This window comes from Notamacropus eugenii, chromosome 7, assembly GCF_028372415.1.
Source record: "Notamacropus eugenii isolate mMacEug1 chromosome 7, mMacEug1.pri_v2, whole genome shotgun sequence".
Classification (NCBI taxonomy): domain Eukaryota; kingdom Metazoa; phylum Chordata; class Mammalia; order Diprotodontia; family Macropodidae; genus Notamacropus; species Notamacropus eugenii.
In genome coordinates this window covers 47745531-47761152 of record NC_092878.1, presented here as the reverse complement: position 1 = coordinate 47761152, position 15622 = coordinate 47745531, and the positions used below count along the sequence as shown (strand labels likewise).

The 15622-nt window shown below is 39.0% G+C and overlaps 1 protein-coding gene across 5 annotated transcripts in view; it reads right to left on the bottom strand.

Annotated features, from left to right (window-relative positions):
* The window catches only part of AP4S1 (adaptor related protein complex 4 subunit sigma 1), a 53712-nt gene that overhangs the window by 10975 nt on the left and 27115 nt on the right, over positions 1-15622 (bottom strand). For 4 of the 5 annotated variants that reach the window (XM_072622518.1, XM_072622517.1, XM_072622520.1 and 1 more), the window contains 3 exons: positions 6208-6410; positions 3036-3122; positions 2188-2256 (listed from right to left, as the gene is read on the bottom strand). In XM_072622518.1, the coding sequence (XP_072478619.1) occupies positions 2188-2256; positions 3036-3122; positions 6208-6345 (294 nt within the window). In that variant the 5' untranslated portion in view covers positions 6346-6410. Of the gene's footprint in view, positions 1-2187; positions 2257-3035; positions 3123-6207; positions 6411-15507; positions 15596-15622 lie in introns of those variants that run through there. The other variant, XM_072622519.1, reaches the window with a different exon arrangement.

Sequence of the window (15622 nt, the reverse complement as noted above, 5' to 3'; positions counted from 1 at the left end):
ATTATGCCTTTAATAACATGTTCTAGACTTTGCCAGGAATTAAAGTCAAGCTCCTTGGCCTACAGTTTGCAGAGTCTATCTTGTTTCCAACTTCCTAGGAGTCAGTTCTGTTCTGTCCTTTATGATCCAAAGGGCATTCTTCATGGCAGAGAGAAAAAAAGCACAACGAGAGCTGAATAGCATTGCTTCTTGTCTCACGGTCCCATCTACCCCAACCAACAGCCCTATCTCTCCTTTCATCTTCTTTGCCCTAATAGAATTAAGATGAAAAAAAAGACTTTGCTGCCTTTAATTGCCTCATTTCTTGAGTTTAGCATTTCTGAAACTTTTAAATTAAATTTTATTTTTTTTCAAACAAAAATCTGTTTTTCTTCCGCCTGTCCCTCAGCGCCCCCAGCCTCTCCCTTGCTGAGGATGCAATAAAAACACAACCTCTGTTACAAACATGTATAGTCAATCAAAATAAATTTCCTCATTGGCCACATCCAAAATTTTTTAAAAATGTGTCAATCTACACTCTGAGGTCATCACCTCTCTATCAGGAGGTGAGTACCATGTTTCATCATGAATCCTCCAGAATTATGGCCAGTCATTGTGTTGAACAGTGTTCCTAAGTCTTTCAAAACTGTCTGTCTTTACGTCATTATTGTTACTGTATAAATTGTTCTGCCTCTGTTCGCTTAATTCTGCATCAGTTCATATACGTCTTCTCAGGTTTTTCTGAAACCAATTCTTTCATTTTTTACAGCACAATAGTATTTCTAAAACTATTCTAATTGTGACTACAACACATTTTTGTAATTTTTCTGTTATCTGCTTTGTTTCTACCTTTTGTAGAAGCTTTTTAAAAATTTAAGTTGGTCAATGAGATTCCTGTGCATCCACATTAGTCTCTGTGGACAATGCCCTAGTTTCTGTCTTAGAATTGTTCCTGTGTCTTCAGAATTCTAATTCTTGAGTTTTTTCCAAATGTTCTAAGAGGACTGCTACTCTAGAACTTTCATCCATTGGATCCAATCTGTTCTTCCTCTGAATCTTCTGAAATGTGGTCTCCAAAAATCTAGGATGCATTTCATACTAAGCCTAGCTTTTTTGTTCCTAATGGAGTTTTCACTTCCCAAGGTCTCCATCACTTCTGCCCTAGCAATCAGTTTTCCCCTGTTGAGAATTAGGTCCTGAATGGAATTTCCCCCTTTTTCTTCCATTACTAGTTGAAGAATGAATTTAGGGTTGAGGCAAATCATGAAATTATTCTCTTCTCTGCTTTTGGCAAAGGCTCTAGCAAAAGTCTGGGTAACGAAAGTCCCCCGGGCTCATGACGTGTTCCAAACGCCCCCTCTACTTCCTCTTTGCATCCAGGTGCTTCGTATAGTTTACAGCAAAGTCCAAGGAGAGCATCAGGACTGCCCTGTCTCTGCTGATCTTTACCCAAATGCCTCCACCTCTGCTTCCTAAATTTCCTCACCTAAATATTTTCCCATAGCTTTGCTCAGCTCTACCACCTTTTACCTATTTGTTTGTTTTTTAAATAAATTTTATCCTTCCAGAATCAGGCATCTTACTCTTATTCTTCAGAACTCAGCTGTCTCCTAGAGGGAATTTATTTTGGCTCTCAAACCATGGGTTTGGAAAGAGAAAGTCCTTAAAGGTAAAAGTCTTTTGGACTGTACGGGTAATGCAGCTTTTAAATCTTAAAGGCAAAAGGTGAATAATATATTATTCTTATCATACAGAAGAGTCATTTTAAATTAAAGTACAGTAAGTTTCAAATCTTTTCGTTAGCATTCTGTGATATACTATATAGATAATATGGTGGGCAGTCTGTGGAGAGAATAAAGGATTTATTCTGACTCAGGACATTATTAAATTAATAAAGACTCTCCTGTGATCGTATTTCCAAATGCTCCTTGTCATGTTTACCTATAACTCTGAGGATCACAGGGCTTCATTGAGAAGAGTGGTCCCATTTTAAAAGTGCTCCAAATAGAAGAGGATATCAGTTTCTTAGACATAATTTTGTTAGAAAGACCTCAGCCAAACATAGCTTTTCTTGGGTGAGCTAAAATGGAGCACCTTTTCATTCTTAAACTGCTATATTTACAATTAATTCAAAACTCAAAAGGATCAAGGCCGTTTCTGGACAACTGGACAGATGAAGGAAAGAATTTCTTTTGCTATGAGACTTACCACTCTGCTAAAATACATGTCCAAAACTTCCACAAAATTATGGATGAATTCATATACAGCCATTTCATTCTGAAATGAAAAAGAAAGCTGATGGATGGTGCTGTTAATTTGAATATAGAGTGAGACACAGAGTCAGCTCCCAGAGGGATGTGTGTGTGTGTGTGAAAAGAAAGAGAGACAGAGAGAGAGAGAGAGAGAGAGAGAGAGAGAGAGAGAGAGAGAGAGAGAGAGAAAGTCTCTAACTTCTGGAGAAAATTATAAATACATTCTAAAGTCATTTCTTCTCAAGTTCACAATGGACTGCTAGGAACCCCAGCATCTTAACACAGGCAGGACTTGGAGTCTCATGATTAGAACACGAAAGTGAGGAGCTCACTGTTTTTGGTGCTTCAGATAACTCACCTGGAGGAAAACCTGTATAACCTGAAAGCCACCCCCTCACAGCTGCAGCAAACTGATGGACAATAAGACTTCCTGGATGTCTGCACTCTCCCTCTCCCAACCCTATCTTGAACCCAAAATCAGGGAGGGGGATGGATGCCATTTAGGGTACAAAAGTCAGGACAAGTCAGGAATGTGACTCTGCTGTCTTGAGCGTACTTTGTTGCTTAAGGCTTCACCACATGTCTAGGCTTGAAGAGAACACTGTAAGCCACCCATCACCTAATGCAGATGACATTTCAGTTATCTTCCTCAACATACCTCTTGTTCTCTAACAGAAATTTGAATCATCAAATAATCGTGAAAAGCTTCAGTGGAAATTAGGAAAGAGAAATGCCAGTTGAGCAAAAACAGGCTTACTACTCCAAATTCTCTTGCATTTTTCATAGGCTTTTTTATTTTCTTACCTCAGTTTCATTGATCCCAACCACAATGAAGAGAGCTGCATACTGCCGGTATATGAGTTTAAAATCCTTATACTCGATAAAAGAGCACTAAATAGAAACACATTTAAACATCAGATTCTAAGTTAAGAGATTTCTTCACAAGAATGTGCCTATTTCCCACTTAATGTGTGAGTATCTGTCAATACACTCCCAGAAATACAGAATATACCAAGGGTGAGCCAGCTTTTGTTTCCCCCATCTCTTTGCAAACTTCCAGGAACTACTTTGGACATTTTCCAGGGGAGGTAAATAAATGGTCTAGAGAAAAGAGAAGCGAGTCTGTCTACACAGGGAGCCATCTATAGAAGGTTTCCCCATCTCTTGAATCTGCACAGAGGCAGCAGCTTTGCTCAGGCTGATTCCAAGTGAAAATGACAAACCTAACAAGGAAGGGAGAGTTTTTATTCTTTATGTTTCTCCCAAGTCTCATGGGAAAGAACGAAGAACTTGGAGCTTCAGAAAGTGCCTGCCAGTCATCAAAGAGCTCCGCATGTGACACGCACACCTCAAGTGGGAATCTTGGTTTTTTCCAGGGAGGTAGAAGACCGAGGTATTTATCCCTTCTATAAATTATTTAAAGATGGCTTTGGTGGGCAGATGCTAGACAAAATCTCCTACTGTAAAACACAGCTTCATATGAATAAAGAACTGCTCTCCCATGACTATCATATGAAAAATACCTCTCCTTTCCTTTGTTGTCTACTAAAGCCATCCTAAGAAGCAAGCAGGAGAAACTACAATGGTGGCCACCCAAGGGACAGGCAGACGTAAGGATCCCAATACTCTTCCTTTGGAATTTAGGGCATGTTTGCCCAAATCCAGTCTGAGAAAGCACTTTTTGGCTTTTAGCAGAGATGTTATGTTACTGTCAAGGCGCAAGAGGCACCTGTGGAATAAAACTCCAAGTTTTCATTATGGAAATTCTACAGTTGGAGATTCATCTGAATATTTTTGGGTTGGGGGAATGGAATGGATATTTGCTCCTGGTTTTCTGAATCAGAAAAAGGGTGATATGCATAGCTCTCTGACTGTGGAGTCAGTAGCATCTCTACACACAGTCGGGTTCCTCAAATAAAGACAAAACCACTTGTGAGAATCAAAAATCTTTCTGAAATCCCTAAGGAGTTACTGGCATAAAAAGCATCACAGAATGGATGCAGAGAGAATAGAGGTCACCTCAGAAACTGTGCACTCTTGGCACTCACTCATGCCAAAAAACTCACCAGGCTTACAAGATGCAAGGCCACTTCTAAAAGAATTTTGAATGCTTCAAAAACTGTACAGCCAGGGTGGGGACAGGGTAGGGTGGAGGGCAATATAGTTAGTCTTACACAACATGGCTATTATGGAAGTCATTTGCAAAACGACACATATATAGCCTGTATTGAATTACTTGCCTTCTCAGTGGGGATGGGTGGGGAGGGAGGGAGAGAAGTTGGAATTCAAAGTATTAGAAATGAATGTTGAGAAGTATTATTGCATATAACTGAGAAATAAGAAATACAGGTAATGGGGTATAGAAATCTATCTGGCCCTACAAGAAAAGAGAGAAGATGGGGATAAGGCAAGGGTGGGGTGTGATAGAAGGGAGGGTACACTGAGGGAAGGGGTAATCAGAAAGCAAGGTGTTATGAGGTGGGGGGAGGGGAGAGATGGGAGAAAAACTGGAACTCAGAATTTTGTGGAAACGAATGTTGAAATCTAAAAATAAATAAATAAATACAATAAAAAAATTTTTTGTTTTTTTAAATTGTACAGCCACACATTCCAGAGCTCATATTCTAAAGGCCGGTTTGAAAATAAGACTTTAATTGCCTGAGTGCTAGCTTTTTGCAAAGAGGTTTAACTATAGTGCTTCTCCTAGTCTGTTTATATTCACTTATATTTCTATGGCTCTTAATGTAGCCCTTGAACAATTAATTCTGTTTTCTTCTGACTAGATATTTCTGAAAACATGAAGTCTAACGTACCATGGATAAGTCACAGTAGTAACTTAGATAGGACTTCTGAGATGTTAGACCTGGAAAATGTTAATACTTATACAACTTAATTTTTTATGTTTATTTGTATTTGTTAAAGAATAAAATGAGGAACTGTGGCATTAGCAGAGATAATCTAAAGAAGCTTCCTGTATTTGCCTCAATTTTCCAGATATTTCAGGGAAAAAAAGGAGTTGGGAGCCTGACTGTATTGGAGAATTGTCTAAATTCTTCATTTCACTTTACTTTGCATGTAAAGGTAGAGAGTTAGGTATTAGTTTGATTATTTTTAAATATGGCATCACGGTCTAGTAGAGAATGTTGTACCTAGAACAAGAGGACGTGAATCTTAATCTCAGATCCGCTATTCAGTTCCTACCTCAGTGACTGTGGGCAAGTTTCTTAACTGCTCAAGGCTTCAGTTTCATCGCTGATAAAATGATGGCGTAGAGCTAGATAACCTGTAAGGTCCCTTCTGGATCAAAGCTACTGACCTATGAACTCTCACTATTTAAGGGTTGGTAGGTTTATCTACTCATGAGCTTTTTCTCCCTTTTCTTCACTTAGAAACCAAAGAAATCCCCAAGTTCAAATGAGTGTTTTGGCAGTAGGAGATGTTATATGAAATCTTCTCATTTCATTGTAATTTTAGAGGCCTGTGCACCATGAAGGTGGGCAAATAGCCATGAGAATATAAACCAAGAGAGACTGTCATGTAACAAGCACAACACGGGCCAAAGGGATTTCATTTCCATTCTAGTCATTTGAAAACCTTTTCTTGGTTTCATAAAAAACTATGTCCTCAGGGTACTAACAGGACTCATAAGGAATGATTTTTGCATTACCCCAAAAAAGGTAATATATCCATTAACATTTTGGGGAAGGAGGAAGGCATTTGAGTGGCCATTTCCAGTGAGCATACCATTTTCTGTCTATGGACCATGCAAGGACGTGGTATTGTCCCTAAGGAAAGAAAAAGGAGCTATGTTTGGAGCCCAAACTATTTCTAGTGGTTGGCATTGTTTTTGTGCAGGAGGTGGTGGAAGGAGGAAGAAGCAGTACCTACTGAGAAGAAGATACCTTAAAGAAAATCCCATGATACTATGTCTGCCAAGGCTGCCTTATGGAGATGAAAGAGAATCACAGAAACTTACTTGTTCCTTGGAGCGTGCTAAGCACGTTCTGATCACATCTGCCTCCAGAACGGTTCTCTTGTTGATTTCCACACGTTCATAATATCTGGAAAGTCTGGTCTGTCCTTGCTTGTTCACCATGAGGAAAAATTTTATCATTTTTTCTGGGTAATATTTTATGTTGCTACAGCACAGAAGTATCAGCTGTCAGCGGGACAGTGTACCTGAAGGCGAAAAGACATAGACATTTACTAAGTGCTTACTATATGTAAGGCACTCTGGTAGGTGTGGGATGTGCAAAAGCAAATTCTTAAAAGGACCAAATTCCCCAAAGACTCCCATCATCTTTTCTTATTATTTGAGGTGATTAAGTTCAATTGTGTTCAATGTAGTCCTTTTTAGTTTTTGTCTGACTTTGTGACCGCATTTGGAGTTTTCCTGGCAAAGATGTTGGAGTATTTTGCCATTCCTTCTCCAGCTCATTTTACATCTGAGGAACTGAGGCCAACAGGGTTAAGTGACTTGCCCAAGGTCACACACCTAGTAGGTGTCTAAGGCTAGATTTGAATCCAGAAAGATGAGTTTTCTTGACTCGAGGCCTGGCCTTCTATTCACTGTGCTACCTAGCTGCCCCTGAGGTAAATAAAATACTCTCTCAATAAAATCTTTATTCCTTGAGATAAGTGAACTTTCTCCCCCAGAAAGAATACCTTATGACAATAAAAAAAACTTATATGAGGTAATTAACTTCCTACAAAAGTTCTCCTTAGATGTCTCCTTAGAATGTTCAAATGATCCCAAAGGCTATGCCAACAAAATTTAAGAGCCAGGAAATCTTGTCAGGTTGGAAATGGTTCAAGTATGATCCCCATGACAGACTGTGTCTGCTGTCTGGAGGGGGGGGGAGGGAGGGAGGCAGTCTATATAATTACAGCGAAGATCCTAAATAGCAGGTTGGCTACAAGGTGATGCATTATTTGGTCAAAGTACGCTTAAAACAAAGAAAATGCTTTAAAAAGGCCCCGTTGTCTGTGGTCTTCTGTTCTTTCAGCGACTGTGGTTAAAGAGAAAGACACTGGGCAGAAAGTTGAATGCGCTACATATGTACACATCTAATCATACATACACACATATGAAATGCTTATTATTAGAACATGAGTTCTCTCTTCAAGCCCCAACAAGTTAACAAATCAAACCACCACCATCACTTAGGTCACCACTTCCCCCTACAGAGGATAGCCCACACTCTACACCTGAAAGCTGGAGGCGCCCCCAGGTCAGCTCTGCTCCCAAGCTTGGTCACATAACCTTTTTTGGGGGAGCATTTCCTACAGAGACCTGATCCCACAACTGCTTCTGTAGGTACTGCAGCCATTGCTTCCTTCAGCAGCCATAGTAACTGAAGACCTAGAAAAGAAAGTTCTTGCCACTAAAGTCTTTGATTCAAATTTGGAAATTGATATAACTATCAATAGAAATGACACCAAAGAAAATACATCATTAGTAGTCTTGACACTGTACCCTAAGGACCACTGGGCTGTTCTATCTGCCCCTCCATCTAAGCTCTCTTACAAATGTTACTTTCCCCTGTTACAGAAATTCTTAACCTAGGGTCTGTGAACTTAAAAAAAATTATAACTTCATTATAATACATTTAGTTTCATTTGAAATCCTGTATATTTTATTTTATGCATTTGAAGACATTATTCTGAGAATAAGTCCATAGGCTTCACCAGACAACCTTTCCAAAAGAGGTTCATGACACAATAAAAGTATAAGAACTTCTGCCCTGTTCGGATGCGAGCTTCTCAGAATGTGACTGTCTGGCTTTTCTTTCTGTATCCTCAAAGTTTAGCAGAAGCCTTGGCACTGATGCTTAACAAATTCTGGTTTATTTATTCATTCACTCATCCATTTACCATTCAATGGAGTAACTGAACTATGTCAATATTGATATTCTTAATATAAGCAAAAGGACCACCATGAATATAACAATTTATGTGGCAACATCAATTGCAGAGGATGAAAAGGTAATGAAATTCTATGAAGAACCTGACAAGATCTTCCAAACAAAGTAAGCATATACACCGATGCTCAAGGTATTTAATGTGAATATGGGCACAGGGGATAAAGTATGTTGGGAAATATGTTGGAAAATGTGGTTTGAGATTAAGAAATGAACAAGGATAAAAATTAGTGAAATACTTATAACTCTATGTCACAGATATTTTTCAAGAGAGACTAAAAGGTATTGGATATAGAGAGCACTAAATTATGCTGCAAAATTGACTATATCATAACAGGAAATATCTAAGTCATTTTCTATTGTGCACACATCTGTATTTGCGTGCTAGGACTGTTAGCTAGTTAGGACAAAGACAAAAATCAAAGCTAATCTAGAAGAAAAAAGGAAGGTCGTTAATTACATTTCTGACAGCCTATTTGTCTACAATGAAAAGTGGGAAATGGATATAAGCAAAGACATTGACTTTAATTATCACCAATTCCTACACAAGTTTAACTATTGCTTACAGCTATGACCAAAAGAAGGAGGCTCACCATGTCCAGAAAACCACCTCTGCCAGTAAACACTTAACCTTCTTGTCAAGCTGATGCCATAAGTACAAGAGCAAAACTGCTCTTATTTACAAAATCCACTTGCAAAACATCAGGGAGGTAGAATAGACCCGTGCCAGTAGAGCAAAGGGTCACTGAAGTAAAAATGAGTCTTTATCAAGTTCCACATGATACTCTATTAAACCAGATAATTCCAAGAATGTTTATGATTAATTTGGAAGAAAAAAGAATGGATGAAAAATGGAATAGACCTGCCAATAGTTCTATAACAAGACTCAAACAACTCATTTCCCAATGTATTGCACAAGAAGTGAAAGTAACTTCAAGAAGATGAAATTGAGAATCGCTGAACAAGACTAAGCACATAAAGAAGAGATCTGTACTGGAGGTGACACAATTTTGAAAGTATTGATTTTCAAAATATCATAAAGAGGTGAACATATCAAATAATTCTTTAAAAATCGTGGATGGTATTATTACACTAAAAAGCATGATGGAGAGAGGACATCAGTAACTACTGACTCACATGACTACTTTATCACCCTATAATTTTTATAAGAATAACTGACATATATATGGAGGACATCCTTGAATGGTAATATAATAATGATGATGATGATGACAGGTCACATCTCTATATTGCTTTAAGTTCTGCAATATGCTTTAAATATGTTATTTCATTGATCCTCACCCAGCCCTAAGAAGTGGGTGGTATTTACTTGTGCAGACAGTTCTCTGAAGGAGACCAGATTTTCTCAGTAACTTAGCTGATGGAAAGATTTAGAGAACAGAAAAACCTGTTGCGTAAAATCTAGCCTTAAAAGGTCTCCTTCAACAATGGTCACCTAAATCTGGGTTCAAAGCACAGAAAATTCCTTGGCAGAAGCAATCACGGACATATTTTTGTACAACAATCCTCTGATTATCAATATCAAAGTGGCACAAAACTGCAAAACACATTCCTGCTGAAGATGTTTGCCACTGTCATAGAAGAGGGATTCTCTTTAGGTGATGTATGTTGTTCAGATGTTCCCTTTTGATGTTGACTGCAAACTCTAGACTACAACAAGGTCCCTGTCCTGGGATCCATGACTACTCAAATGGGATGAACTTAACAATTCAAACAAGCCCAATAGAAGTAAAGAGATCATCCAACAAATGTCATTTTGGCTTCAGTTCCCCTCTAGGGTAGGTAAGTGTTAAGTTACTTCTGTTTGCCTCAGCACACACCTCTCAGGGTTGTGAGGATCAAATGAGATAATACTTGTAAAGCACTTACCACAGTACCTGGAACACATTAGGTGCTACAAAAATGTTGGCTACTATCATCATCTAATGATGTCGAACATTTAACCCTTAACAGCCACCACAGGTGTCAATTCATCCATTGCTACTGAGATCCAGGTTGGAAAGAATTCAGTTGTCTGTACTCCTGGAATATAGTGCGCCTAATTTTGAGGAGAATTTTTTATGTTTAAGTGTCAACATGAACTCTGCAACATATGATATGCCTAGAATCCCCTATAAGGCATATAGTCTGTAATCATGTGTTTGATGGGGTACCAATGTTAGCTAAGGATACAACTTACCTTACCTGCCTCTCATTGCCTTCTCACTGACTGATGTTGGCAGCAGCACTACTCCAGCTATGACAAAGTATACAAAGGTATAGAGAAAAATGAGGATTGGATATATTGGGGTTAGCCCAATAAGGTGGGAGAGGGCTAATCAAGGAGTCCTGTAAAACTGGATCTTGTGGAAGCAGGTCCAAGTTATATGGGCTGGGTTACTGGGTGGACAACCATCTCTACACCATGTAAAATGGTGACCAAAGAGAAAACCACAAAAATTCTTCCAATTTGGGGAATTTGCATGCAACATCTGGAACCAAGGAACTTAGGGTGGAGAGAGCAGAAAGGGAGGGTAGATGATGTTTTATGGACTATGGTATTGTTTTCTCAGGTCACCTCTCAGATCTTAAGGCAAAATGCCTTCCACATCCAGAGAAAGAACTATGGAATTCAATCGCAGAATGAAGCAGATCATTTTCTTTTCTATTAGGTTTTGGTTTGTTTTATGATTTCTCCCATTCATTTTAATTCTTCTATGCAACATGACTAAGGAAAAAATGTGTTTAATAGGAATGTATGTGTAGAACCTATATAAAACTGTATGCCATATCAGGGAGGGAGTGGGGAGGTAAGGGGGCTGGGGGGAAGGAGGGGAAAAAATCTAAGATATATGGAAGTGATTGTACAACACTGAGAACAAATAAAATAATAATACCAATAAATGATCAGGGCAGATGTCATTTCCAAATCCAAACCAACAGCCCACACCAAACCTTTGCAGTGATTAACAGCGACCAGATATCTAACATACAGTTTGTCTGACAAGGTATGGAGCTGCATTGATCCAGTTTATATATCCACTCAGAGAACAGGATGTTATTCAGAAAGGTTCCCATTTGTGCTATGACAGCTGTGCCCATGGGGGTGTGTTGAGGTCACTTAGCCACTCTTCCAGGAAGATAAACTCACGGCTGTAGGTGGGATTGCAACACAGTCCTGATGCGTTATGGCTTGGCTTTGAAGCCTTTACTGTCTCCAAAAGCTAGTGCTGGGAAATGACAGCAGGTGACTCCGTGCTGAGAAATTATCCTAACAAGTTAAGATTGGAATCTTTTTTCTTTCTTCTTTTTTTCCTAGTATAACTATTTTAAAACTCCTTTCAAGCCCAAGGGAATGAGATGTATGGGGTCATGTCTTTCCATCATGGGAGGAAAGTCTTTTTTCATTTGTTAAAGATGCCCATACATAGGTAAGCCTTTGCCTTTAAACAGGTTGGTTGGAATATGAGGTAAAGTGAGATGTAAAAAGAGCTCACTGAGACACTTTACCAGGGGATCAGATTCTTTCCTATTTCCCTAAGGATAGGGTTCTCACCATGAGTATTCCAAAAAAGGGCTTGTGACCCTGACACTCATTAAGATGCATGATTTTAAAGGAAAAGTTAAATTTAACTGAAGGGCTGTAAGCACAGTTCTTTGTGCTGGTCCACAACCAAGGACCCCTTTCATGTGATAGGACCTCACCACAGCAATAGAATGAAGTATGGCACTTACACACCGCCTTTACTATAAAATATATAAACAGACACATGAAAACATAAATACATCAAAGAACTGAGGATGCTTCTAGTGGAGGTCCCAGTTATTTATTGGAAGGAAGGAGATCAAATGATTATGAAATTTAGGAAGAGTAATAAGGGATAGGTTGAGACAAGTGTAGGGAGGGGCAAGGGAGCAGGAATGCACTTCCCCTGTTCACTGTTCACTTTTCTATAAGGCTTTAAAGTTTACAAAGCACTTTCCTTCTGAAGCCTTGTGAGATGAGGCCTACAAAGATTATTCTCCTCAGTCTACTGATGAGGAATCTGAGGCATGGAGAAGTTGAGTAGCTTATTCAAGATCACATAGACTACTAAGTGACTGAGCCTGGATTTGAACCTAGTTTTCTAACTCCAATGCCCAGGGCTCTTTCCATGATGCCACAGCTGACTCTAAGCCTGATAAACTCTTGGCTTTTAATCAAAAATCAAGGAGCTTGATGGCTGCAAAGTAAGGAAAATCCCCATTTAATTAAGAGACAAAGGGGGCATGGCAGCCTCGACAGAAGTCCTGGACAAGGAGCTAGGAGGTTCTGACTTTTTTAAACCTGACTCCACCACTATGCCTCTGGCTGATCCAGGGCTGGTCATTCTCTCTCCGTGGAGCCAAGTGAACTCTCAGGGCTTTCCCAGCTCAGATATTCAAAGCAAGGGAGTTAGTTGTGTTGTATGTCCTTGCAAAGAAACCGTGAGACCCCTAAAGGAAAAGAAAACTAGGTCATGGTGGCATAAGCCCATCATCAGCCCTTCTCAGGAAGGTTACAACTAGCGAAGTGAGCAGGTTCATACAAAAAGATGTGTCTCAAGATTGAGAGCAAACATTCGGAGAAAAGACATGGTCAAAGTACAAGCTGAAAGAGTTGCAGAAGGATGTCATTATTTGTTATTTTTTTGTCTTTATATTCCCGTGGGTGGCTTTTGTGGGTTAGAATCAGAGAAGGTTGGAGCTGGAGGGGACTGGTATGAAATCTAGTCCAACACCCTTGTTTCAGGCACAAGGAAACAAAAAGACAGCAGAAAAGTGACTTGCCCACGTTTACACAGCTACTTAGTAGGCAGAGTCGGGCCTATTCAGGTTTTGTGGCTCCCAAAACAGGGTTTTCTCTTTAGTATACCAGAATCTTTCTGCTTGGACAAATTCATTTAGCAGGCAGAACTATCTGACATCTTTTCTAATTACTGACTTGTTAGCTTTGGTAAATAAAACAGAATTCAATATTTATTTTTCTGATAGAGTGGCAATATTAATTTGAAAAAAGGCCGAAAGAAATCACTGAAATGTTTATAACATGTACTTGCTAAAAATGAAAACTTAGAAGGTATCTAAGTTCCCATCTGTCTGTAAAAATTCTATGGTTCTTGGTATTTTGGAATTGTAAAGAACCTAAGTATTTCTATCATACAGCAAAGATGTACTCTCTAGAAACAAAAATGGTCCAACCCTTCCTCACTAGTGATGTATATAAATTTACCTTAAAATGTAAATCCCTTTATAAAAAAATATTATTATATAATAGCATCTTGAAAGGATATTTCTAGCAACTCTGGTTTTATGTGAAAACCTAAAATACTAAACAGTGCCATATTGGGTCAAAGATAATTAACATTATGACATTAACAATGTACTTTAAGGTCTCTAAAACTTGACTCCATTTCGTAAATGAGGGAAGTAAGGCTCAGAGAGTTTGTGACTTGCCCAAAGTCACAAAGAAACTAAGTACTAGAGGCAAAACTCTAATCCACAATCTTCCTGATTACAGGCCTACCATACTTTCTACTCACTACGCTGTCCTTCTTACATAGGCTATAATTCCTAAAATGAAGACTCTTGGACAGGAAAATACATAGTTATATAAACTGAAAAATAATGCAGATTATAGGACACACTCAGGTTTTACACCTGCAAGATTTTGAGAAGTATGGCCTATATACAGACTACTACAGTACACATCTATAAATAATTATAGGAAACCCTCTTCTCCCTTGATGCCTTCCCTGACACCACATCAAAAGAATTTACCAGGAGTCAGAGAACTGAGATATGAATCCAAGCTCTATCATTAAATCCCTGTGTGACCGTGGACATTTTTTTAACCTGAGACTCAGTTTCCTTATCTGCAAGGTGTGGTAGATGATTTGTAAGGTCTTTTCCAGTTAAATTTATAATCCAATGATCCTCTGTGACAGTGCTTTAGCAACTCAACAACTTCAAGCTGGAACAGAAAGTGATGGTCCTAAAAATCTCTTTATGGTGGAAAGCAGTCTTTTAAAATGTAATAAAAACGTTACTTACTTAGACCTTACAGATATAATTGGCTTTTTTTTTTTTTTGGCAACCAGCTTTTTTGGAACAGATACACTAATGGCCTAGGGGTAATATTCTTTCCCTCAAATGATCATGCATGCATTTATCTCTTTCATGTTGCATCTTATTCAGTAAAATACAAGATGTCTGAGGGCAGGGGCTGTTTTTTGGTTCATTTTCCTAGTGCCAAACACTGTGTCTTGAATACAGTAGGTGCTTCATAAATGCTTGTTACTTTGGATTGTTAGGCGATCCAAGGGGTCACTTGGTTGAACTTGTAGTAGATCCTTCTTTGCAGATGGGTTCCAAAATTCATCTGGCTCAGAAAAGTTACTTGGTCTTTCTGGATTCAAGAAGGCAACGGTAAGCTGATGAAAAGCCAGGTGGTGTAGTAGAAGACGCACTGGTGCTGAAGTCAGGAATTTCACTGTTCAGTAATTTTGGTCATAGCTGACTCTTCATGACCCCATTTGGGGTTTTCTTGGCAAAGATACTGGAGTGGTGGTCCATTTCCTTCTCCAGCCTGTTTTGCAAATGAGGAATCTGAAGTAAACAGGGTTAAGTGACTTGCCTAGGTTTACATAGCTAGTAAGTGTCTGAGACTGAATTTGAACCTAGGTCTTCCTAACTCCGGGCCCTGTCCACTGGGCAACAGAAGTCAGGAAGATCTGAGTTCAAATTTAGCCTCAGATACACACTAGCAGTATAATAACCCTGTCTGCCTCAGTTTTCTTAACTGTAAAATGAGGTTGTTGGGTTACTGTGGGGATCAGAATGTAATAATATTCATAAAGCGCTTAGCCCAGTGCCTGGCACACAGTAAGTACTCTGTAAGGGCTAGCTCTTAATATTATTAGGAGAAATGTGTTGTACTGTAAAAAGGACTAGATTTGCAATAAAAAAGAGATGTAGGTTTGAACCAGTCTGGCACTCGTGTGTCATCTCAGGTCAGTCCCTTTTAATCTGAGCCTCAGTTCCTAGATAAGGTAAGGTGTTGGAGAATAGAGGGCCAGTGCTGAAGTCACAGACACCTGTCTGGGGTGAGTCTAGCCTTTGACACACGCTACTTTTGTGACTGGGCAAGTCACAGATATAGAGGGAGGCAGGCAGTTCTTGAATATGCTAAGTTGGATGAATTACATTTATTACATGAATTATATACATGAATTACATCAGCAGAATCATGTGTGATCCATCCCAGAAATTCTTCATACCAATAAAATCACAGGTTCAGATCAAAACAAAAACAAAGAAGACCTCGTGCCACCCACCTCACAGGGTTGTTATGAAGATTAAATGAAAAATGTATGTCCAGTACTTCGTAAACTTTGAAGCTAGGAGGAGAAGACCCTTAGGTTTCCTGGGTAAAAGAGAAACAATTACAAT